Genomic DNA, 25161 nt, shown 5'->3' with positions numbered 1-25161 from the left:
GATTGGATGAAGCTAATGGGGGTAGTGTCGACGATTTGGGAGCATATAAGATTGTGGCGGGAGGGCAGTGACATGAGTCGCCGGAGACAACACGAGGTGTATTGGGTGCGAGGCGAGTAACGGGAGAAAATAAGATCTTAAAAATAGGATTCGCCCCAAAGATGGGGAAAAACAGGCACTTGGAGCAGAGCATCACCCTTATTCATGAGATAAATGTACTTACACCAGAACTTCATCAAATCTTAAGGTGCCCAAACTTAGCACCTTACACACGAAAAAAGAAATTTAAAAGAAAAACGAAATGAAACATTCTCTTGACTGAAGAACAAGAACAGAGCATTCTGTAACCGCAGTAGGACTCGATGGGGTCGTCCATCCTTCAGAGCATGCTGTCGGCGCGCGACGGCAGGCGGCGGAAGAAGTTGCTGGGCACGGCGGGCATCCTGCTCCTGAACCTCGGGTGGCGCAGCACGTAGAGCCCCGCGACGAGCGCCACCACCCGGAACGGCGTGACGTAGAGCACCACCGCGGCGAGGAGGCAGAAGAGGACGAAGAGGCAGGTCGCCCTCGGGTCCCTCCAGCTCAGCAGCGACTGCAGCCTCTCCCCCTGCGTCGCCATGTCGCCGACCACCGTCTGTATCCTCCCCGCCACGCTCCGCAGCCGGTCGTACCTCATGTACACCACGTCCTGCGGCCTCGACGTCGGGAACGTGTCGAACTCCTCGTCGAGCTCGTCGGGGTGCGCCGCCTCCGCCCACGACATCTTCGTGTCCATGTGCGGCGGGTGCCGCGGCCGCCGCCGGTAGTTCCACAGCCCGATGAGGAACATGTAGAGGAACACCGTGGGGAGGATCAGCTCCGGGTACCACACCAGGATGAGCAGGAGCACGTGCACCAGCGCCGTCGTGGCCACGTTCCGCCACCGGCACACGTCGCCGAACCACCGCGCGGCGGCGGCGGCGCCGGAGAAGAGGGAGACGGCGCGGAAGAAGTTGGCCTTGCTCCGCCGCATGCTCCACATGTGGGACTCCACGTCGAGCATGTACTCGACGACCTCGCGCCGGAGCGGCGGCTCCGCGCGGCCCAGCCGCGCCGCCACGATGCCCATCGCCTGGTGCCGGAGCGCGTCGAGCTGCGTCACCGTGAACGGGTGCAGGTAGTGCATCCTCGGGAGCAGCGGCTGCGTGTAGAGGTGGAGCATGTTGACGAGGGAGAGGCAGGTGAAGCGCACGGCGAGCCGGAGCTCGCCCATCTTCTTCACCCCGGATTTCTGCAGCGCGATCAGCGGGTACGCGTGCGTGTACACGCGGTCCGTCTCCAGCGTCGAGAGGCGGATGCGGATCTTGCCAATGCGGGCGTCGCGCGCCGGAGCGCCGCCGCCGCCGCCATTGCCGCCGCCTCCATTGATGCCGAGGTGGCAGTTGTCGAAGACGCCGATGGTGATGACGGTGCAGGGGTCGAACACCTCCCAGGTGTACTGCTCATTCCAGGTGGGGTTGGAGTTGCCGATCATGGTGCGCGTGCGCACCCACTTCTGGCCGTACTTGGCGACGCAGTAGGCGTCGGTGGCGCCGCGGCCGTCGCGGGTCTTCATGGGCTGCAGCCCGGCGGCGCCGAGGATGCCGACCTCCAGCACGCCGACGGGCGGCCGCCACAGCTGCCGCGCCGTGGGGCGGGTGTCGCTGATGTACATGGTGGACTCGTCCATGACGTGGTACGCGCCCTCGAGGCAGGCGCGCAAGTGCACGCGGCTCGCGAACCGGAGCTCCCGCCGCGTCTCGCCCTCGACGGCGGCGCCGACGCCGAACTTCTCGAGGTCGAACCACCTCGACTGCACAAACGGCCGGTGGTCCAGCCGCTTCTCGAAGAGCCCCAGCGGCAGCGCGACGCGGCCGAGGAGGTCGTCCTTCCCCGGGGCCACGCGGTCCTCCACGGACAGCACCAGCTGCTCCTCGAACGGCTCGGCGACGACGAAGACCAGGTCCTCGTTCCACCGCGGGTTCAGCGTCGGCGCCGCCACGGCGGAGGTCTTGAGGATCTGGTGCCCGACCTGCGCCTTCACCACCACCTCCGGCGCGCGCCCGCCGCGCTGCGGCTGCACGTCCTGCGCCTCGATCACGTTCACCCGGAGGTACCACAGCTTGGGGGAAACGTACGCCTTGGAACGCACGCTCGCCACGCCCTCGCCGCGCGCGGCGGCGGCGTCCGAGTGCCACGCCTCCGGGAACGCCTCGTCGGCCTGGGTCCCGATCCAGACGGCGAGCATGAGCTCGCCGCGGACCTTGCCCCCCTCGCCGCGCCGCTCCTCGAGGCGGTACCACTGGGGCGCCAGCGGGCTGTCCGGCGGCACCCGCGTGGGCACCTCGGCGAGGTCGAAGACGACCTTGCCAACGTAGTCGTCGCGGCCGAGCATCTCGCGGTCCTTGAGGAAGACCTCGAGGACGTTGGACTGGACGCGGGACTTGGAGAAGGCGAACACGTGGTCCCACTCGGGGTTGGCGCGGCGGTCGAAGTGCCGCGTCGTGCCCTTGTAGTTGCCGAGGCGGACCTCGACGTAGGGGTCCATGGCGGCGCCGGTGATGGGGTTGGGGGGCAGGTCCTTGGCCTTCACGACGCGCACGTAGAGGAAGAACATCTGCTCCACGAGGTCGTAGGTGCTGGAAGGCTTGTCCACGCCCAGCCAGCCGGCGAGCCCGCCGCCGGCGCCGCCGCCCGCGGGGCGCGCCGGCCCCCCCGCGCCCTTGGGCCATTGCTCACCCAGGAGCGGGTTCGTGTCCTTGAGCTGGAAATCCTCGTGGTGCAGGTCACCACCCTGCTGCCCGTGCCCGCTCATCCTCGCCACCACCCGCCGAGACCTTCTACTATCCTGCTCTGAAGTCTGAACCTAACTCCATTGCAAGACCACGCATCGATCGATAAGAAAAAAATATTCCATAAAAAAAATGCATAAATTTCGTTACTCATCATTTTTTCCCCCACTTACTTGTTCCAATAATAAGTGTAGAAACTTATGACGAAGCTTGTTGTCTGCAGCACTAGGCCTCAGTAACAATGGCGAGAGGCACTTATTATAAGACACCTAGAAGCCCAGCACAAATGGAAGAACAAGAACATTTGAACGGCAAAGAACAAGAAGCATGTGTTGGCACACGCAGAAGCAAGCAGAAGCAACTTTTGGCTGGGCAGGGAAGCGTATGGCCGATGATGGCCGGGGACCTGCTGGCTGCTGCACCTGCAGGGAGAGGGGGATCGTGGCAAAGCCTCGCCGGGAAGCAAAGCGCCCGGCGCGGCCGCGTCGGCGGTGACCCCGGCGAGAAGGAAGGTATAGTATACGGAGAGACGTCGACAGTATCACTAAACCTCTATCCACCAAGCTAGTCTAAGCTAAAACCCTGCTGGGTCTTGTTGAGAGAAGGTTTCAGGGAGACAAGAGGCTGCAGCTGAATGGAGTTGTTTCAGAGGGAAGCTGCTGTCTGGTAACCTTTTCTTGGGGGCTCTTTGTCTTTGAAGATGATGAGCAGCCGCTGACAGAGGAAAGAGGGGGCGATCTAAAGCACGACGGATCGATCATGTGGCGAAAGGCGATCGAAAGACGGTGTCAGTGCGGGGGTAAATCAAAAGGGGGGGAGATCGATCGATTGGGAGGGAATCGATTCTTTGCGCTGCCGAGGGGGGTTTGTTTATGCCCGCAGCACTTGAATTGGGGGCGGGCGTGCTCTCATCCTCTGATTGGGGGCAAGGAACCTTGCACAGTTCATCAGGGACACGCACGCCAAGGTAACTTCCGGATGAACTGATGTTTTTTTGTTAACATGGACGGAGAAATTCTGAGCTGCTGCACAGCATGCAGTATTGTAGTATAAGCTTAGCAAGGAAGCAGACGGAAGTTACCTTTATTCCATGCCGAAGTGGCAGCTCAAATGTGTCAAAAAGCACGCGGCGAATATATTCCCATCTCATCTCGCCACCACCACTTATATTACTTGGCTCGAATGCGTTCAGACCCTCTTGGTGGCATCTAATCTGTAATGGCTCTTGATTCGGAAGATGATCCCAGGGCTGCATCATCTTTGACTCTCTGAGTGACCATTCACTAGCAAAGCGTGGTATCTTGGTTTTGGTTGGAGCTAAAGATTCAGCAGCGCAGGGGAACACTTGGAACTATTTGGGCCAAGCATAAATAAGGCCCAGTAATAGTTGAGGCCTACATGGAAAGCCCTTGGAAAATATTTCACGAAGAAAGGCCAAGAACTATTTTTAATTTTTTATTTAACGACTTCAACATTTAAATATACTAGTTCAACATTTTTTTTTGTCATTTCAACATTTGTAATACACCACTTCAACATTTTTAGAAAAATGTTGAATTGGTTTTTCCAAAATGCTGAACTAGTTTTTCAAAATGTTGAATCGGTTCATAAAATGTTGAATATGTTTAATTTTTTATTTAAATACACCAACATTTCCATATACTGGTTCAACATTTTTAATATGTCATTTCAACATTTGTAATACACTACTTCAACATTTTTTCGAATAATGTTAAATTGGTTTTTTCAAAATGTTGAATCAGTTCAATAAAAATGTTGAGTATATTATTACAAGGATTAAATTAGAAAAAAAAGAAAATGAAATATAAAAAATGAAGCACCTTGCTATTTCCGTTGCTGCTGGCAGGACGTGCTCTGTGCTGTTGTCTCGCATGCGTTGTGCTGCCGTCCGTGCGTGGTGCACTTGTGCTCCTACTCCTGCTGTTGTCCCGTGCATGTTGCGCTTGCGCGTCACTTGCTGGGCCTATGGGCTGTACGATCGCTGGGCCTATGGGCTGTGCGATCGCTAGAGTTATTATCAAACGGAAGGTAGATAGGAGCGCCCGCTCCTCATCCAGGCCATGCATAACAGGGTTTTGCTCCCAACTATAAAGTCTGCTCGGCCTCTTTGACGGTGTGGGATTTCAGGAAAGACGGGGCGACAGGTAGCAGTAAACAATTTTGTGATATCATTGGTATGAATTCTTTTGTTCCATATCCATTTAATGGGGTTTTTTTACTCTTCACTTTTCTTTAGATGCAACTTTGCACATTGGCCGTCGTTTCATGCTTTATTGTGATTAATAGCATAATATTAGAGCAAGTTCTCTTTTTGCTATATCTTCTCGTGCAATATTAAAAACTTACGACACGTGGTGCTTGAAGATCCTTATAGTTCTTTCATTCCATAAATTTCATTTCTGCTGTTGAAGTAATATTTCATGTTAATTACGAAATACAAATATGATAAGTTGTTTATAATTTTTATATGAATAGAATAGGACAAGGCGAGTAGCCAATTTTTAGTGATACGTAAAAGATTGTGAGCTATTGCTATAATCTCTCTTTTTGTTCTTTTCTATTTAATGTTCCTTGTTTTTTTACTTTCAATGGATTTCAAGATACAGATTTTTTTAACTACTTTTGTTTCTCTATCTTGTGACCTCACTATGCTTAGTTTTTATTATTATTCATTGAGAGTAGCATATCCCGGAATAAGATTTGTACAATGCAATGTATAACTAATGTTGTCAAATTTCTTTAGGAAAAAGAGAGGGCAGGAGGTCCTATTTCATTATAGAGGAATAAATCTCTATACCAAAAGCAACATGAGAATATTTCATTCCACTACATTATATAGAGTAAAGTCTATTTTACCCTCTCACCTTGCCATGAAATTTGGAAGACCCCCTGAACTCAAAACCGGACACAATACACCCACAACTCTTCAAAGCTGGACAAATAACCCCTCTTCAATAGTTCAAAATGGTTTTCAAGGTGGGTTTTTTTTCTGACGTGGCATGCGGGACCCACTCAATAGCACGCCTCCTCTTTTCCATCTCTCTCACTTACTAGTGGACCCCACCCATCATCCCAAACCTCTTTCTCACTGACATGTGGCCCCAACAGTCATCCCCCGACCCCAACCACCAACCCCTTCTCACAAGACGCTACAAACACTTGTTTGCATCTCCCTCGCTCCCGTGGCGTTCCTCCTCCTCCTTGCTTCTACTTTGTCCACCACCCATCGGCCATCTCCTTCCCACAAGCCCCCACTCTACTCGCGCAGCCATGAAGGATGGAAGCGATAGGCTCTCCACTCGCAGCCATGTAGGATGGAGCACCTCCGACGAGGCTTAGATCCGCCACGCATTGCATCTCCCTAACACATCTCGGATTAGCCTCGAGCTCATCCAGTAAGCTCACGAGCGGAGGTGGAGAGCTCGATTTCTCAATGCCTCACCAATCGCCACGGTCGTCGCCGCATGCTCCGCCCCTACTTTGTGCGTACACTTAGACCTGAGCAAAATAGGCCCAACCCGGCTCAAGCCCGACGGGTTAAGCCTAGCCCAACACTAATTTAGGGCCGGGCGTGGCACTGATTTTTCGCGGCCTGAAAAAAAGGGTGGGCCCGAGCCCAGCCTGAATAATAAAATGAATTAAATTTACATTAGAAAATGATGTGCGGCATGGACTTTGCTCAGGTCTAGTACCACTCCTCCTGGCACTCTGCCTAGAGGGGCACCACCTCCGCCACCCTTGAGGTTCGGGTGACTCAATGACCTCCACTCGCCTTCGGGGTCTAAATTTGAGCGGAATCGGTGGCTCAGGAGAAGAGAAGAATGGGAGCCACATGATAGTGGAATAAGAGAAAATGTGGGGTTGCTGTTGAGTGGGTCCCAAATGCCACATCAACAAAAACCTCATTCAAAACCATTTTTAACTGTTGCAATGGGTTGTTTGTCATATTTTGAAGAGTTGGGGTGCATAGTGTCCGGTATTTTAGTTCAGATTTTGTGACAAGATCAGGGGTAAAATGGACTTTACTCACTTATATAGAAAACTGTTTTTACTCAAAATGAAAACAATAATGAATCACAAACTTCTATTGCAGTCCTCGCTCGTGATGTAACTTGGAGTTTCTGGATGTTGATGCTAGAAGATCCTTGCATCTCTTTCCATCCACATATTTACCATGTATGGATGGCAACCTTATTATAATAACTGATATTAGAGGATGCATATCTAGTCTCAACTCCAAATATTACGACAATTTTGTTATGATCATGTGTATCAATGGAGTTGGTGTTCCACTAAAAAATAGAGTTGGAGTTCCTATTTTGTTGTAGCATATTCATAATGATGTTCTGAAACTATTGAACTTTAGATAAGAAGAGCAGAAAGCCACTTACATCAGCACCAGAGCAACGACACTTTAACCCAAACAGGTACAAATTAACTTATTTGCTACCTATCACTCTTGCAATTAGTCGAAAAATGTATTTCATTAGTAAGAGTTTATCCATTGAATAACTTTCCAAGTCAACCTTAGGACAAATTGTAGTTACTTTGTTGTGGGAATCCATGCTTTCGAGCAAGGGTGGACCTAGGCTTGTATTGAGACCTAGGCCATACAATGGTTCCCATTGAGAAATACAAAATTCAACTCTTGCTACTGGGACTTAGACTAAGGGCCATGGCCTAAGTGCTGGGCCCGCCCATGGTTTCTAGCTTTAGTGTAAGAACGTGGTTCTTCATCTTCATTGGCAAAATTCAAGGCTTCATATACTTCTGTTGTATTGTCGAGCTGGATCCAAATAAGCTAGAAAAATCTGATTGCATATCTGTGTTCGATGGATCGTTCTATATCTCTAAGCTACACATCATTGGCCTGCCTGTAGCTACAAAAAAGAATATCAACACGGTTTTGAAAATGGCATTTATGTGGTTCTATAAACAACATTTGTGCATGTTCCTACCGTTACACAAAATATGTTGTACACCAACAAATTGATATGGTAATCATTACATTGACTCCACCTAGCTTAAGTGCGATAAATATTTTTTAAAAAAAATGGGTAAGGACTATTTCATTCTGCAATGCGCCTATCAAAAGGTCAAGCATAATATATGTCAAGGATGAACTGACGAATAATTTATACTTTTATTCCGATTTTTCAGACATGATTTCCCATGTTGCATGAAAACAACGTACGAGCCTCTATGGGCATTCACACCAAAAAAGAATTTATAAATTGTCTCAAATTTTTAATGAATAATTCTCTCTAAAACTTCAAAAGGCAAAACCATTCTATATTTTCATTACTTATAATATTTAATGTCTTGTTCACTTAATAAATGAGCTAAACACCGAGAGAAACTTAGCGAAATAACAAATTCTAATGATATTAAAAAAACAGTGGGTTCCATCGTTTCTATGGTTCCGCCTTAAAGATATCATATTCTAAAAATACTAGATTTTATAGATATGCTCTTTTATAAAATAATGTTCAAAGTGACAATAAAAACATATATTTTTTACGAGGGGGTGTAATGCATCCTTAACTATGCGAGAAAAAATATGATAGGTTGTAGACTATTAAAATAATTAGAAAAGGATTATCGGAGTAACAAATTTCAGTGATATTAATATTTACCAAAGATTGTGACGTAATGGTGTGAATCATCTTCGCCATTTTCCATTTATTTTTCTTACTCTTCATTGTTCTTTGTAGATGCAATTTTAGCCGGTACGTTTGTTTCATGCTTTAAGATGAATAGCATAATGTAAGAAGTTCTCCCTTTGCTATATCTTCTCATGCACGGTCCATACGCAACTTTGAAAGTTTATGAATATTGCTATTGTAACTTGTAAGATCCTTATGTTTCCTTAATTCCATAAATTTAATTTCTTGTGTGTTGAAACAGTGGAGTCATCTCTTTTAAACGAAATCAGCACCATACGCTCAGGCATATCATTAGACCACGTAATCCTGGTTTTACTACCGTCGGTTCCCGGGCAAGGATTCCATCCGTCCGTCATTCTGACGCCTCCAGCCATAGCGTTCGCGAGTCTTCGCGAGGGCTCTCCGTTTCCCGTTGCTCGTCCCGCGGCAGCGCGGCCTACGTCCCTGCGGCGGCCGCCAGTTCTTCACCGAAGCAGCAAGCCAGCAGTTGACCTCTCCCTCCTTCCCCTCTACCAATTGCCGCATGAGCAGTTGGCCCGCAATTCCTGAACCTCAACATCCAGTTCAAGCTACCACCAGACATCCCCGATCCTCTCGCACCTTCCATCTCCTCTGCTCTCCCCTTTTCGATCTAGCAATAGTAGCATCAAATCATCACCTGCCTGATCCCTGGTCATCAGCATCCATCGCAAACTCCATGCGACCAGTTCATGCTAGCCACTCCCTCCCCTCCGTGCCACCAAAATCCAAGCCAAGCTGCAGCGGGTGTCATAGGTGCCATGAGATCACCGGTGATGCTGGAGTCTCTCTTTGCGGATGCCTTTGATGCTTAGTGCTTTGAACATGTTTGTGCACTTCAGGGCTATGGTAACCTCACCCGCGTGCAGTCATCCAGGAAGGCATTCAGTACTATTATGCCAATTTCAGTGTAGTACTTCTAGCAAAAGTCATGTGACCAATGAACTGTTATAAATTTTACATACAATGTGATGTGTACATGCACCTAAGAAATCAAGATCGATGCGTTCTCATTTGTTATGTACCTACGCAAATAAAGTATAACATAGGATGGCCAGGTGTATTTCTTATTTTTCCAAGGGAAAAAAGATTGAGACATCAGTACTTTGTTTGAAAAGAGATTGATTTATTGGAATGTGAGGTATACTTTACCTCATCAGACAATGAACCACCTTTTTACCAGGCTAACAAAAGTCCCAAACATGTAATATTTTACACAGTTTTATTCTTCTGAATCCAAACCGTGAACAAATATTCATATAACTTAGTTTACCTTTTGAAATCATCTGGTTATAATAGCAAGTCCACAATGGACAACAATGATGTAGTGGTCTTAAGTAATAAATTATACTGTTCTTTCTAAATTTAGTATTTAAACTGTACTCTTAAGCATATAAGACTTAGGATCTGGATTAACTTTGAAGATAACTTTAAAACCTATCAGCATGTTCTGCTTGAGCTTTCCGAGAAAAAAGGAGGGATCTCAAAAGCTGACCACTATCATTCTTACCGAGCTGCTGGTACTTAACTACCTGCTGATATGTATGTTTCAAATAAAACTTATAGAGTTGAGCAATTTCTTTAGAAAAAATTTTATTGCATGTTCGGCTTCTAAATCAAACTTTCCCTTCCTTCCGATGTTCAGACATGCATGCACCCCTAAATCTCCTATGTTATGATAGTACAATATAACTTTAGACTATAGCACAAAAAATAAGCTGTACAGATCACTGTTCAAAAATATCCAAACTCATAGTACATCAGAGCTGTGAATCTACAAACAAATCAGCCTTATTTCGTTAAAGCTCCTCTTAGAGCTGTTTAAATTGCAAGTGTCAACATGGACACTGAGCGTTGCAGTGGCTGGAGGAGGATAAGTTCGAGAACACTGCATATAAGGGTTTTTACCTACTTATCATCGTACTAAAAAGGGAGAGATAAATTTTTATACGATGTTACATATACATACCACATAACTGAATATATCATGGGTCAGCCTACTCTACAGGTGGCGCGGCAAAGCTGTGCCTATATTTCTCCATAAATTTCTAAAGCTCATTGTTCTCCGTAACCACCACTGGCCAATCTCAAAGATAGCACGGCAACGCTGCGCCAGGTTTCTAGTATTAGCATGATGAGCTCTATACAATTTTATATTAAATAGCATAGAATAAGTAGGTTAACCAATTTTTTGTGATTTCAATATTTGACAAATCGTGCAAGTGCTGCTACTGCCTCTTTTCATCCTTTTTTCTATTTAATATTTTGCCTTTTATTTTTAATGGTTTTCAAGATGCAGATTTTCCACTACTTTTGTTTCATACTTTTTTTCCATCACTAATCACTATGCTTTTTTATGCTTTGACAGTAGCATCTTTGGGAATTGTGTTTATATGGTTCAATGTATAATGTCAAATTTGTTGGAAAAAGAGAGGGCAGGAAGTCATATTTCATTATGGGGGAATTTTGTTATATACCAAAAGCTAGACGGATATTATATTGAATCAAAATGAAATTATATTGAATCATAAACATCCACTAAGCAGAGTCCTACCTCATCATGCAACTTGTAGAGTTTCTTGATGTTGATGTTGGAAGACCATTGTATGTCTTTCCTTCCACATATTTACAATGTAGGGATGACTACTTTATTGAAAATTCCTATTTCTGGCAATGCATGTCAAGTTTTGACTCTAAAAGAAGATATTTTGACTATACGCGCTTTATTATAAAAATGTGCATCGGTAGAGTTTGAGTTCCTATATTGTTGTAAAATCTTAATATTGTGCTAAAAGTAGATGCACATCAGCACCTAGGCAATGATACTGAACTCCAAATAGGTATAAGCTTATTTGCGAACTATCATTCTTACAATTAGCAAAGAATATTTTTCTATAGAAAAAGGTCCTCCATTCAACAACTTCCTGAGTTGATCTTGGAACAAATTTTAGATATGTTATTACGGTAATCCCTGCCTTTGAGCGAGGGCGGACCTTGGGCTGACTTGAGACCCAGGGCATAGGCTGGGGTTCATTGAGAATTAAGAAATTGAACTCTTTCTATTGGGCCTTAGATTTAGGGCCACGGCCCCTGACCTCTAGCTATAGTAACAGTACTATTTTATCCTAAAGACGGTAGGAATTAATGTGTTTGTTCTGGCGAGATTCATGGTATCATATACTTTAGTTGTAATACCGAGCTGGTTACAAGTAGCGTAGGAATGATCCGATTTGAGAACATTTAATCGGTCGTTCTGTATCTTCGAGCTGTACTGGCCTGGCCCACCTTGGCGGCTTGGCCTAGCCCATTCAAACCCACGACGACCCCTCCCTTCGCCTTCCTTGCCGGCGGCACCTCGACGCGAACCGATGGATAGCGGAGGTAGAGACTCCCGTCAAAGCAGATCGAGCTTTCCAATAGCATCGCGTACACCACGGCCGGCGAATACCAGATCGTCTCGGGCGCGAACGGCGACAGGCTCCTCCGCCATGGCCAGCGGCGGCTAGCTGAAACCCCGTGGGCGATTCTTGGGTGGTTTTGGTTTCCATCTAGAAACTGAAGTCAGCAAAGCGACGTGCAAATCCAGCCGGCTGGGGCTGGTGGTGCAAGCGAAGCATAACTGAAGGCAGGAATTAATGACTGGGGAATCCACCACAAGGATGAACACCTTCCATCTTTGCAGCCGCAGGCACTCGGATCCCCGATCCTCCCCGGCCCAACCCACCACCACGCTATAAATCCCCCTCCCCCTCGCTGCGTTGCGCTTCACCTCGAATTCGCCTCGCTCTCTCCTCCGCTCCCCTCCTTCTGCTCCGACCGAGAGGTTCTTGTTGCAGCGAAGCCATTGCAGCAGGTAAGAAAGGTTGAATCTTTCTGGCTTTCTGGGGTAGTCTCCTCGGTGTTCTCCGATTTCTTGCGGCATTTTTGGCGGCGGCGCGTGGTTGCTTTGTTGGTGCTGATTGTGTTTGTTTTCCACGGGCAGAGATGGACGCCGGCAAGTTTCCAGCGGGGATGCGCGTGCTCGCCGTCGACGACGACCGCGTCTCCCTCAAGATCCTAGAGAAACAGCTGAAGCATTGTAACTACAACGGTGAGGATTCTCGCCTTCTTAGCCGCCCCTGTAAAATTTTCCACTCGATCGAATCTGTCGTGGTAGATCGAGGCCGACGACAGATGATGAAGTTTCTGGGTGTTTATCTTCTTGTGTTGGGATACTTGTGGTGTGGTGCAGTGACAGCGGTGACGCACGCGAAGGAGGCGCTGGACATGCTCAGGGAGAGGAAGGTCGGGGACCAGTTCGAGCTGGTGATCAGCGACGTTGTGATGCCTGACATGGACGGCTTCAAGCTCCTTGAGCTCATCGGCCTGGAGATGGATATCCCAGTCATCAGTAAAGCCATTTTTGCTCAAACTCACCGCTATCCATTTTTATGCATAGCGTCCCTCTGATCCCTAGAATCATGAGTAGTAGTAGTACTATTTTTGGATATTGCTCTGGATAGATGCATTGAATGGATCTTATACACTTCGGTTGGCACTCGTGATATGCAGTAGATCTGTTGGTTCTGAATGTTTGGGTAGGATAACGATAAATGGTCACATGCCTTGAGTTACCATCAAGCTAATAACTTCTAGATTTTGTGGTTTGTAGTTTTGTATTTTTATCTTTTTGTTCCTAGGTGTGTAGCTTCGGACTTCTTAATTTTGTCGCATGTAGCTTCCTTTAGTACAGCTTGGTCGTAAGCCTTATATGGGAAACAAAATTTTTGTTTTTTTGCAATGTTCATTACAGTTGACTTGTTTTTTTCGTGTGTGGCTTCCGACTTCTTAATTTTGTCGTGTGTGCCTTCTTTCATTATAGTTTGTTCGTATGCCTTGCATGGAAAATTTTACCGTGTCCATTATTGATGTTGGGTTGATATTTTTGTCGTGTGTAACTTTTGACTTCTTAGTTTTGTCGTATGTAGCTTCCTTCATTACAGTTTGTTCGTAAGTCTTACATGGAAAATAAAATTTTGCCGTTTGTTGTGCCCATTACAGTTGAGTTGGTTTTTTTATCGTGTGTAGCTTCCAACTTCTTATTTTTGTCGTGTGTAGATTCCTTCATCACAGTTTGTTCGTAAGCCTTACATGGAAAAAATAAATTTTTGCCATTTGCAGTGTCCATTGCTGTTTGACTATTTGTTCATAAGCATTAGACGGTGTCACTGACCATTTAATGTTGTCATTTAGTCTCATATGTTACGGTTTGTTTGTAAACCCTATGTAAAAATAGAATTTTACTTTTGTACATTACCATAGACGCTAGATACAATCAACCTGACCCCTTAATTTGCCGCTCTTAGTTCCATATGTCACGGTTTGTTAGTAGGCCCCACATGCAATTGATTTTTTGTCATTTATAGTGATATACTTCACCTTTGGTTTATTGGACAATTCAGTCAAAACATTCTGGTGAAGTTTCTTTCTATTTTGAATTGGATAAGAAATGGGGAAAATGAAATTTGAGCACTGGAATTCAATCCGGCTACCCTGTTCTAGTCATACTTGAAGCTCATCCACTAGGCTACAGCTAAGTTGTAAATAGAAAGTAGATAGCATATTAGTTAACCATTTAGAAATTAAAATTTTCAAACTTGATCAAAGTTTCTTTTGCTTCAATTTGGATTGAGACATCTATACTTTTGTAAATTTTGTCAATTGCATCAGCGAATGAATTTTCTGAATGAAACTAGCTACTGGAACTGTTGTTTGAGTTCATTTCATACACTACTGCTTGTTCATATGTGGTAGGTGCAATCAAGCTAATTACTAACTTTGGTCGTTTGTAGTTAGTTTCTTGTGTTACCGTTGGGTGGTAATTAACCATTGGTGCAATCAAGCTAACAATTTAATTATGTCATTTGTGGTTTCATACAATGCCATGTATGAGTAAGCTCTAGGTGCAACAAGATAACTTTTGATTTTTGTGTTTTGCAGTTCCGTTCATCAATAGTGTCATTTTCAGATGTAAACAATGCCCTATTCTAATAAATCTGTAAAGTTTATCTTATTAAATTCTTTGAAACACAAAAGTGGTCATGATAAAAGCTTGCCCTTTTACTATGTGTGCGACACATTTGTTTCAAAAAGAAGGTAAATGACACATATAGTGCCTAAAGAAATGAAAATGGAAAAATGTGCCTGGTCAACTGAATAACATAAAGGCCACTTGATTATTCCATGTCTAGTCAATCAAGCTGGTTGACTTCTGCATTTCATCATTGACCTTATGTTGCCTTATGCCATGCAGTGCTATCTGCGAACGACGAGACAGAGACTGTGATGAAGGGGATAAATCATGGGGCTTGTGACTATTTGGTAAAGCCAGTGCGCCTTGAACAACTTAGGGGCGTATGGACTCATGTTTTGAGGAATAGTAAGACTGATCCAAGGAACAGCACCAGTGGTGGCAATGATGATGCTGATCAGAAGCTACAATCTGGGGATGGTGATAAGGGTGAGAGGGATGGTGCAAACCAGAACAGGAGGAATTCTAAAAAGAAGAAAAATGATGTGGATGGTGCTGATGAGGGCAAGGAGAACACATCCCCCCAGAAGAGGCCAAGGGTCCAGTGGCCTGGCGATCTACACCGCAAGTTCGTAGAAGCTGTCAATCAGATTGGCATGGACAGTAAGTTCTCACATTCCATGACTTCTCTATCAACATTAAATTTAATTCTTATGTTAAATTTATTTCTCATAACAAATCTTTTGTTGCGGTAAATGCAGGGGCTGTTCCAAAGAAAATATTGGAAGTCATGAATGTGGACGGCCTCACTAGAGAGAATGTTGCAAGTCATCTGCAGGTTTTGTTTCTAATCTTTTGCTTGATTGCTATGCTTGAACTTGTTTAAATTTAAGTTAAAGATATTTGATCAAACTTGTTTCTGCCCAATTGCCATCTCAAACTCAATGTTTGTGTTTATGTCAATTGAACTTGTGTTTTTGACACTTCTTGCGACACTTATGTGTGTGCCACACAAAAATTCTTGTGTCATACGCACATATATTGAGATTGGGATGGCATTCGCATACACCTATTTCTGGGATTAGTGAAACTACATAACACATTCAGTTTTCTTTTTTATCCTGAATATGTTCCTGAAACTACAGAGTCCATTTCATTTCTTTATGTCCTTGTCAATCCTTTTCTCTTAACAAATTGCTACTTGTCTATCTCGTGATTTCAGAAGTACCGAATCTACCTGAAGAAGCTCAGTGAGGGCAAACTCAAGAATTCTAGTCCATTTGCTGATGGACCCAAAGCATGGCGCTGTGACTGGGTGCCTGCTAATAGCGATACGAACGTAGTGGAAAGTTCCAATCATCATCCAGAACTTGGTAGATACCAGTCAGCCTCGTACTTTGTTGGCTCTCCGAGCTCAAGCAACGTTTTTGCAAGGATGAACTCACCATCTGCGTTTGGAGCATACACTTTTCTGCCCACTCAGTCAGTACAGCTCATGAGCTCCCAGAGAAACTTTGGCATTCCTCGGCAGGACGCAGAACCAGTTAGCCATGGTGTCAATGTCAACCTGTCAGATGCAAGCCAATGCTTCCCTAATATATCAAATGGTGCGGTATTCAACACAAGCAAACCTTCTGGTCCTTCTGGCAGCTCCTTCACAAATATATCAAATGGTGCGGAATTCAACACAAGAAAACCTCTCTCTCTTGGTATTTCTGGCAGTTCAATTGCAAACACCTCAAGTGATATTCCAACATTGTCCTCGAGCATGCACTTTCCTTCACACCGTTCTTGCAGCTCCTATGCGAGCATATTGCGTGGCAAGATTCTGGGGGCAAGGAGAGGTATTCCTTTCGAAGACATAGCAGATGGTGAGATGCTGGCCCCTTCCGGTCACTTACCGTTGCAGTCTCCTGAGTTCAACAATCAGCCTTCGGTTCAGATTCAATCACCTTCTGCTGGACTATTCAACCAAGTTGCACGGGAGGCTGATGCTGGTCAATTTGCTGGACTTATCAACTGCAGCAACTCCTGGAAAGCTGCTGCGCTGTCAAGGTTTCCTGATCTTACTCACAATGTTGGAATGTCTAATGGTCCATCACAGGGGAACATCATCAAGATGAACAAGTTATCAAGACTTGCAGCCTCCTCTGGACAGATTCCAACCTTTGGAAATGAGTATCATAACCAAATTGCAGGGATCATAGGGAAAACCGCACCAGCGTTAAGTTTCAGTGAGCAGGTGGCGCCATTCAACTTTGGAAGCAACACACACTATACTGCAATGCCAATTGGTAACTCAGATCTAGGTAGTTCTTCAAGCACTAGACCTGCATTGCCTAACCTTCAGATAGACAATTCTGTCATGCCGACAGAGATGCTGAATGGTGAGGATACAAGTGGCAACCTCCCTGAAGGTGGTACCATTAATCAGCAACCTGTTGGTGATCAAGTGATTAACAGCAATGAGTTCCTCATGGGAACATGCGAGGTGCAGAATGGAGCAAGTGGTGACCTGGATGATTTTTTGACTGACTGGGTTAATGAAGTAAGATTCTTTCTTATTCCTTTTTTTCTGAATAAACTCTGCTCATTTCAATCTACCTGCTTTGTCCTGATTTTTTCATTGCATTCCAGTTTTAAATTTTTGCGCTGGAAGCAAATACTACAAGCAATCTTTACCTAACTGGTGTTGGTTTAGTTACTTCTTGTTGTTAGTACTCAGTGCATTGCTCAGATTCATCATGCTGCTTGTTCATTCATAATCTCGAATATAAGACATGTTTAGTTGTTAGCTTATTTTGAAATTTATTTCTATCTAGAATATTTGCACACGTTACATGTGAAACTGGTGGCTACTACTGGTGAGGTTCATCTAACTGAACTATTTTATTACATCAGGATTTCGTCAACAATGGTGATGCCTTCAGCGGTGGGGACTGGGACTTTGCCCCTTGAAGTCATATCTGGGAGAAAGATGTTTCTGCATCTATGTAGCCCAGCTGCTGACCTCTTGATGGTTCTTGCATGTTGTATGTGCAAAAATTGTGGTATTTGTAGTAGGCTAGCTAGGAGCAGGCCATCTTCAATGGAATCCCATGTTTATCTAGTAGTGACTGTCATGTGGGTTCTCTTTTGTATCAGCTTTGCTTTTAACTTGGTGGTGTCAAGTTTGGCGGGAGGTGTGGATGTACCACCGCCTGATAACTCTAGTCCGAACTGTCATCTTCGGCTCCAATTTTGGTGGCTATTTTCAGTTATTAGTTGGGATATTAGACAATGTCAGATAGAACCAGTTTCAGTGTATGTTTTAGATATCCGGTGGTATGATTTTCGTGAACTATTTGAAATGTTGTATTTGATCTGTTTTTCCAATCCATGTAATGCTGCTATTTCTTGAAATTGGACGGATAGCTCCATTGTTCATCACTATCTTAGAATTGGAGAAAAAACAGTAGTATTAGTGCAGAGCATGAAGGAACCTTCAATTCATGATTCATGTAAGACTGTTTGAGTTTAACAGTTTCTGATGCTTAAGTGGCACAACTTGTTGAGAATTCACCTTGTGTTTTCTGAACTCTCTCTGTTGATCATCCTGTGCATATGAACGATTTTTTTTCCTTTTTATCTTTTCCACAGATACAAATATTTGATTTTCTTCACTGCAACAGCAATGGCGTTTTCTCACAAAGTTGTTTCTGCCATGTCCTGATGGTACTGATAACTGATCTATCCATCCCCGTATAATCTCAACTTGCCTCTTTTACTCTCAACTGTAACATTCCATTTCGAAATTCTGAAAAAAAAAATTGCACAATTTTTGGATGGCATCCTATCACCTCTTGCACTTCTCTGAATTTTTGGTTACGCACTGGATGTTTTCCTGAGTTCTCCGGAACTATTTCAGATTCACTCAATTTATAGTGCCAGTTGAGAATTCGCATTCTTTCCAGAAGGTAATTGTTTCCATATGGATTTATGGTTTGCATGGATATTCAGTGGGCATCAGCACGCGCTGCATCTGTGAAAATGTCTAGCAGCATTTGAATCGACCTCACCGCAGGTGAAGTGCTTCCATATTGTCTAGTGTATCTCTAAGGAAGCTTCAGTTCCCTTATAAAAAAAAAAAAGGAAGCTTCAGTTTTGCTTTGCATGCTCTCAAGTCTTATATGTCAGTAGCAGCTTTAGCAATTTCAGGTTCTTGTTTACGTACCAGCTTGTGCGAATGAACAATGAATGGGAGAATATCAGAGGAAAACAGAGCTTTGTGATCGTTGGAAGTAGAACAAATATCCTGTATGGTTCAGACTGCATCATTTCTTTTCTTGGGTATGCATGCATCCTGTATGGTTCAGTCCAATATTGCAGCATGACATGTGTGAAGAAAAAACTATATTACTTCCTACTAGTGTGATTGGTACCTCATTTGATTATTGTTTCCCCATGTTTCAGATGGAAACTCACTGCAGAGTGAAAATGAGTAAACCTATCCATCTTCATGCGTCAGCTATTACATACCAACTGAACATGGTTAGGCCTTTTTGTCAGTTCCTAAACAGTTTTCAGCTAAAGCTTGTTTTGCAAATTGCTTTCATTCTAACAATTAAGTTTTAATATTGTTCCTAGCTGATTGTTTCTCCATTGATCCGGAAGGGTAGCAAACTAGCAATACCTACTGTCACCTCAGCTGGAATGTTTGGATGCTACGCCTAGAAGAATGCAGCGCACCCAATGCAACACGTAATTCTTGAATTCCAATTTCCCTGTTCGATCTGTATCCACCAGCCATTATCCGATCCTACACAAGCTTGTCATCCTTGGTACATTCACATGGTGCTTAACTCAACGTCTTCCCTACGTCATAGCTAAGCTATCTACTGTAGCAGTATGCATGTATCCCATCCCATCCATGGCGGCGTTGCTCGGTCTCTACCCGGCGGGGCCTCTCGCCAGCTGGGGCGGCGCCGCCCGGCTGGAGGTCCAGAGCGAGCTGAGCGCGCGGAGGCGGCAGAAGTAGTCGTCGACGGCGACGAAGCAGCGCGCCGCCTGCCTCGCCGTCAGGATCTGCCGGAGCGCCTGCAGCGCCTGCATACGCAGCTCGTCCGCCTGCATGCATCAATCGTTGCGTCGCGTCGCGACACGACAAGCAAAATCCACACCTGAGCAACGGCGAGCTTTGTCCATGGCTGAAAACGAGGAGAGGAAACTAACAGAAACAGAATCGTAACCTGTCTGAGGAAGGTGCCGAGCGTGGCCAGCTTGTCCATGGCGAGGGCCATGTGCATGTGCCCCATCCCCATGTAGCCCGCGGCGTCGGCGGTCGGGTGGTGGGGGTAGAACTGGCCGCCGAACACCCCCGGCGGCGGCTGCGCGTCGGAGGCGACGACCTCGGAGAGCGACCGCATCAGCGCCTCCATCTCCGCGTCGAGCGCCTCCTCCGCGCGGCGCGCCGCCTGCTCCACGTCGCGCGCCCCCGCCGCCTGCTGCTCCGCCAGCGGCTCCGCGTGCCGCACCGCCACCTGCGCAGCCCACCCCCGCCGCCACAGCGCGTTAATTAGCATCATCGATCAAGAGACATAATAGAAATAAATAAAGGGCTCAATCCATGGGGAAGCGATTGCTGAACGCGTTCCAAACAACGCCGGTCGCGACGACGACGACGATGTTCTTTTAGTCTGACGCCATGGATCGCCATCGCCGCCTCTCGCCATCGATGGAGCGTGTGACACCCGCGGCAAAAGGTGCTGGTGCTGATGATTCCTCGATCCTCACCTACTCCCCCGCCGCATGTAGACAGACGGAAGCCTTGACGTGACACTGCTCTACTCGTGTACGTACGCAGGCGGCAGCATCTATCTCATTAGCCCGGCGACTTTTCTGAGCCGGAGCTTCGAAACTGTTCCATCAACTACGGTGACGTCCTACCTGCTCCCTCCTGACTTGCCCTGCTAATCCACTGCACCTAATCCCCCTCGACCAATTATATTTATATATATACATATATGATATATATATATATAGTATCGACTTTGTATATATGCAAAGTTTTTTTTGAGGTGACTTGGCATCGAATGTCAGGCTGACGTGTGTGTACGGGCCCGCATGTCAGTGGCTAAGATGCTAGTGTACCTTGATGAGCTCGGAGGGGCGGAAGCCGCCGATCCAGAGGAAGCAGCGCTCGGCGGCGCCCTTCCAGAGGCCGGAGAGGAGGTGGAGCGGGTCGGCGGCGGCGAGCCGGGCCTTGTGGCCCATCAGGGCGCCGTAGTGGGAGGCGGCCTCGTCGGCGTACGCGCGGAGCTCGCCGTCCGGCCGGTGCTCCTCCGCGGCGGCGCGGAGCCGGGCAACCACCTTGCTGTGGTCCCCCAGCCACCGCTCGTACTCCAGGTTGAACAGAGCGGCATCTGCATGCGTTGTGCATGGACACGTGTGTGTCCATGTTCCATGATCAGTTGACCACGTAGATGCACAGTCATTTTTTTTTTCATGAGAAACAGATGAATCTGTTGATGAGGTGTGCTAGCAGGTGGCAAGACAAACCTGGGCTTAGAGTTCCTGTACCCCATAGCGCACCCTGGGTGAAGAAATGAACTAGCACATAATTAGCACTTCACACTTCAGAATTAAGGAAGATGCACATGAATATATTAATCTTTTGCATTACAATGATGTTTTGTGATAAGAAATTTGTTGCAATGTGTAGAATCTTCATTCTTCTGAAATATTCATAAGAGCTTCATCATTTTAAGATGCTTCGAGGTATAACAATTCCCAAAAAAAAACAAATCGTTCTAAATTATTCCTTGATTCAAAAAATAGAAATTTCTAAAACTAACCAGTTCTTCACCATTTTTTTTTGGAGGAACCTCTTAACCATTTTACCTGATGAGTTCTTGCCATCTGCATCTCCTGCTCTAGATGCGCCAGCCTGATCCTGCCCGACTCTAGCTGCTGAATATAAGCCTGTTTGACACGCAACAAACAAGAAATATGAAATTAAGTAGTCGCTAACAATAAATTATTGCGACTCACCTTCAATGAACATCAAGAAACGAAAGTTTCAACAAAATGTTCATATAGATGTATGTGTAGTCTAAAACAAATCTTTTCTTTAGGTGTTAGGTTAACTTCACCACCCTAACTATAATATGTCCAGTCTACTCACCCCATCTCTCAGTTTGCCAATGGCCGTTTCTTGCAAGACTTCTTCTCCTCAATGTTTTGATAGTTGACTTGCCCACTAACTTTTTTAATCGAAATTACTAATTACTAGCCACTGCAATTACCTTCTTCCTCAACCTGCTCTTCCTCGCGGCCTCCCTGTTCTGCGCGAGCCGCCGCAGCGTCTTGGGGTCCGGCGTCCGGGGCCCCTCCTGGTCCGAGCTCGACGCCCCCGCGCCGCCACGCTTGCCGCCGCCGGCGCTACCTTCTCTCTGGTTGCGATCACAGCGCAGCACACACTTAAACATACGAAGCGTGCGATCGGCGACGACCGCCGGAGACGATAGAGATCGCGTTACATACCTTGATCGCTCCCTTGGAGCTCTTGCCTGCGGCGAGCGGCCCGCCTCCGACCTTCGACGGTGGCGCCTGGGAGTTCTTGGAAGGGCCGGCAACCTGTGCTGCCGCCGCTGAAGAAGCCATGGAGATGGAGCCCTGAGTAGGAAGAGAGGAAGGGGCTCAGATATATACCCAGGTCGCATCATCTCCCTTGCTTTGAGCTAGCGAGGTCGTCGAGCTAGAAAAGGATACCTTTGGGGATGGCTCGATGTGCATTGGCTGGGAGGGGAAGATGTTGAGAGTCTCTGCACGCAAGAACAAGTCCTGCAGACATTAGGACTTTGTAGAGAGTAGAGACACACAGTAGACAGACACACACACAAGCATGTGCACATATACTAATGTTTTTCCATAGATGTTTGATTTAATTTCCAGATGCGTGTGGGAATTAAAAAGATCTTCAGAAATGTACTTTTCATTTCACACATGTAATGTAAGTGGTAATTAAAACTGGTAAAAAAGGAAAAAAAGGAAGTGTAAAATGCTGGTGGTTAATGTCAGAAATGAGGGGGAAAGTGTAGAACATTGTTACTTTTTCCTTATTTTAGCACAACATCTTGAAAAATGTATCAAGTTGTGTTTGTTACGTGTCACTCTACTCCAACTAGCTACGAGTTGGTAGCTACAAATATATCGGGAAATTACAGTAATGACAGATGAAAAAGTTTGAGATCAACCGATGAGGAAATAAAGCATATATTGGTGTCTCCAAATGGTGATAGGTGATACAACTAAATCAGCAAGATCACATGCTTATGGACAAGTTTGCCCGACATGAACTTGTAACTAATGGAAGCTTAACAACGACATGTTCTTTCAAGATATGTGCTTATAATGGACAGTGGCCACGCATTTGTCAAAGGAATGAACTTTTTGTGATATCAAGCAGCTTACGCGGTTGTTCTTGAATTGATGGCTTAGCTTGCTGCCCATCAAAGTAGAGGAGTAGGGCTTGATCCAGATCAGATGGCATGTCATATCCTTCTGGATCCCTTCTTCTGCACTTTCAGAAATGCAATAAAATATCACAACTGATATAATATTTAGTGAGTAGCTCTACAAGTTTAGGTTATAAATTTTAAAATGTTTTAGTTGAAAGAGAGGAAATAAGAAAGAAGAATAGAAATTGAGTATTGATGGAATAAGACCTTGCGTAGAGAGGTGTTGAACTAATCCCTTTGCTTGCTATAGGGTTGTTCACCGAAAGGAACAGAAATAACACAACCAATTATTTGTTTGAAAATGGCACATAATCAAAAAAAATGGTTATCCCTCTCCATCTTCCAACAGGAAGAACTACGATAAAGGGAAAAAAAACATGCATAAGAAGGGAGGTAAAGCTTCTTTATTTATCTTCGGGTTTGATAGCAATCATTTACTCGCAGCACAACTTGACTTAGTTAACTTGATGAATTTATCGCATGAGCACACAAAGACGATAACGAGTAGCTAAGGAAATAGGGGCAATCAATCATAGTGAACATCTCATGTTAATCATGATGATCAGGTAACAGGATTCTCAAAGGAAAATCATCTATCGACCGTAGAATTGAAACAAAAGCTCAAATGGTGTGATTCAATTTCGAGAAAAGGTGGAACCGTTCCTTGAATAAAAAGAAAGGTGGAACCGTTCCTTGAATAAAAAGAGAAGGTAGAATCGAGAAAAATAGAGAAAAGCTAGCTAGCTAGTAGCTAGAAAGCTAAATGGATGGGTTCACTTACATGCTGCCATGGAGGGATGAAGAAGCTTGGACCATGCCGGAGGTGGATGGATACGCCATTCAGATGCTTCCTTGAACAAAGAACTCAGCTCTGAACTTGCGTCTTGACCACTTCACATAGAATTGACCCATCTTGAAATGGACTGAATCATCGTACCAATCCAAAATCAACTTTCTCCTTCCTCTTCTTTGCGACAGCGCTGCTATATGATCAACTGATCGATGAACGGAGATGATCAAAAAGGAATTGATGGTAGCAGCCGCGGCTTTGTTCCCCCTTCCTGCCAGATGATTCCTAGCCCAAAAACAAATAAGCACTTGTGAGCTGTGTGGCCTTTCTTCTGACCAGAGGGTAACGGATGACTTTTGGCTTGGGGATTGGAGGAGTAGTTGTGCAAGAAATAGAAGGGAGCCAGTGGCTATAGAAAAGTTGGAAAAGCAACACATCTTCAGACTTTATAAAAAATTGAGAGATGTGATAAGGTCCAGGCAATCGGGTAGTTTTGGAGCGGTTTTACACTTGTCGTTGTTTCATATCTTTTTCACATATTGACATTTCAGAGGGTAGATTTGGTTCAACTCTTTAAAAAAACACATCCGAAGAATCAGTCCAAATTGGCTCTATCTTTTGGATCTATTTGCATGTGTAGAATAACAAGTTTAAGAGCTACTCCAAATTTAAATCGAACGATACAAATGAGAAGACAAAGAGCTTTTTTCTGATGCTTAATTTAATTATTTCCATGGATGTGCTGTGCCTTGTCTATCTCGGGGGATACAAATTGCTAGCGAAATTCATCCATTTAAATTACTTAGATTGGTATCTAATTAGTCAAAGTAGTGGGATTAGCTTAAAAGATGGGTTAGTTCTGTTCGTCCCACTATCAAGGTTAGGTGTCATGTCATTCTCAAGCAGATGGATCCATTCTCTCTTAAGTTAAGTTAATGTGATTAATTAGTATGACTTAATTTTGTTTAGGGCCGGGATTAAGCCGACTGGATCCATAGAACAAAAAAGGAGTTTCCATGAGATGGAGGGGGAAAGAACCACACTCTTGTGCTATATGACATTTCTGATTTCTCCTTTCCTTTTCTTTGGTCCAACTGATTGTCAATCCAACTAGTACATGTGTCGTGTGGCTAAGAACCCCGGCTAGAACAAATAATTACTAGGTCCAATAAACCCTTTAAACCCAAAATACCATATTTTTTTTAAAAAAATGTTGTTATGTTTTCTTGAGTTTTATTCTAGACCTACCTCTGGAAAATACTTCATGCACAACAATTCAATTCAACATATTACTCCCCTATATACACATTGGCCTAGCTAGAGCATACTGGGATATACATGAGTAGTT

At 45.3% G+C, this 25161-nt stretch overlaps 3 protein-coding genes across 5 annotated transcripts; 1 reads left to right on the top strand and 2 right to left on the bottom strand.

Annotated features, from left to right (window-relative positions):
- Positions 1-144: 144 nt before the first annotated feature.
- LOC117851418 (FT-interacting protein 1) lies at positions 145-3939 on the bottom strand. The gene is made up of 2 exons (XM_034733236.2): positions 2984-3939; positions 145-2884 (listed from the first exon to the last, which is right to left on the bottom strand). The coding sequence occupies exon 2, from the start codon at positions 2831-2833 to the stop codon at positions 380-382; it is 2454 nt and encodes an 817-aa protein (XP_034589127.1). The 5' UTR covers positions 2834-2884; positions 2984-3939; the 3' UTR covers positions 145-379.
- On the top strand, positions 3205-17483 carry LOC117851512 (two-component response regulator ORR24). The gene is made up of 7 exons (XM_072293483.1): positions 3205-3322; positions 12498-12635; positions 12747-12905; positions 14808-15188; positions 15287-15363; positions 15748-17073; positions 17427-17483. The coding sequence occupies exons 1-7, from the start codon at positions 3205-3207 to the stop codon at positions 17481-17483; spliced, it is 2256 nt and encodes a 751-aa protein (XP_072149584.1).
- A 1774-nt stretch (positions 17484-19257) lies between these two features.
- On the bottom strand, positions 19258-24252 carry LOC117851513 (transcription factor TGAL8). 3 transcript variants are annotated; one of them, XM_072293260.1, is made up of 10 exons: positions 23805-24252; positions 22977-23085; positions 22275-22346; positions 22047-22178; positions 21809-21955; positions 21405-21485; positions 21063-21096; positions 20655-20926; positions 19754-20044; positions 19258-19631 (listed from the first exon to the last, which is right to left on the bottom strand). In XM_072293260.1, exons 1-10 carry the CDS (start codon positions 23861-23863, stop codon positions 19455-19457), a joined length of 1374 nt encoding a protein of 457 aa, XP_072149361.1. In that variant the 5' UTR covers positions 23864-24252; the 3' UTR covers positions 19258-19454. The 3 variants fall into 3 exon arrangements, with proteins under 3 accessions (XP_072149361.1, XP_034589231.1, XP_034589230.1); XM_034733340.2 differs by having other exon boundaries at positions 22275-22327; positions 23805-24248; XM_034733339.2 differs by having other exon boundaries at positions 22275-22327; positions 22977-23080; positions 23805-24239.
- Between the last annotated feature and the right edge of the window lie 909 nt (positions 24253-25161).

The sequence above is a fragment of the Setaria viridis genome, chromosome 4 (assembly GCF_005286985.2).
Source record: "Setaria viridis chromosome 4, Setaria_viridis_v4.0, whole genome shotgun sequence".
Taxonomy (NCBI): Eukaryota; Viridiplantae; Streptophyta; class Magnoliopsida; order Poales; family Poaceae; genus Setaria; species Setaria viridis.
The sequence above is the reverse complement of the archived record's forward strand: the minus strand, read 5'-3'. Positions and strand labels throughout refer to the sequence as shown.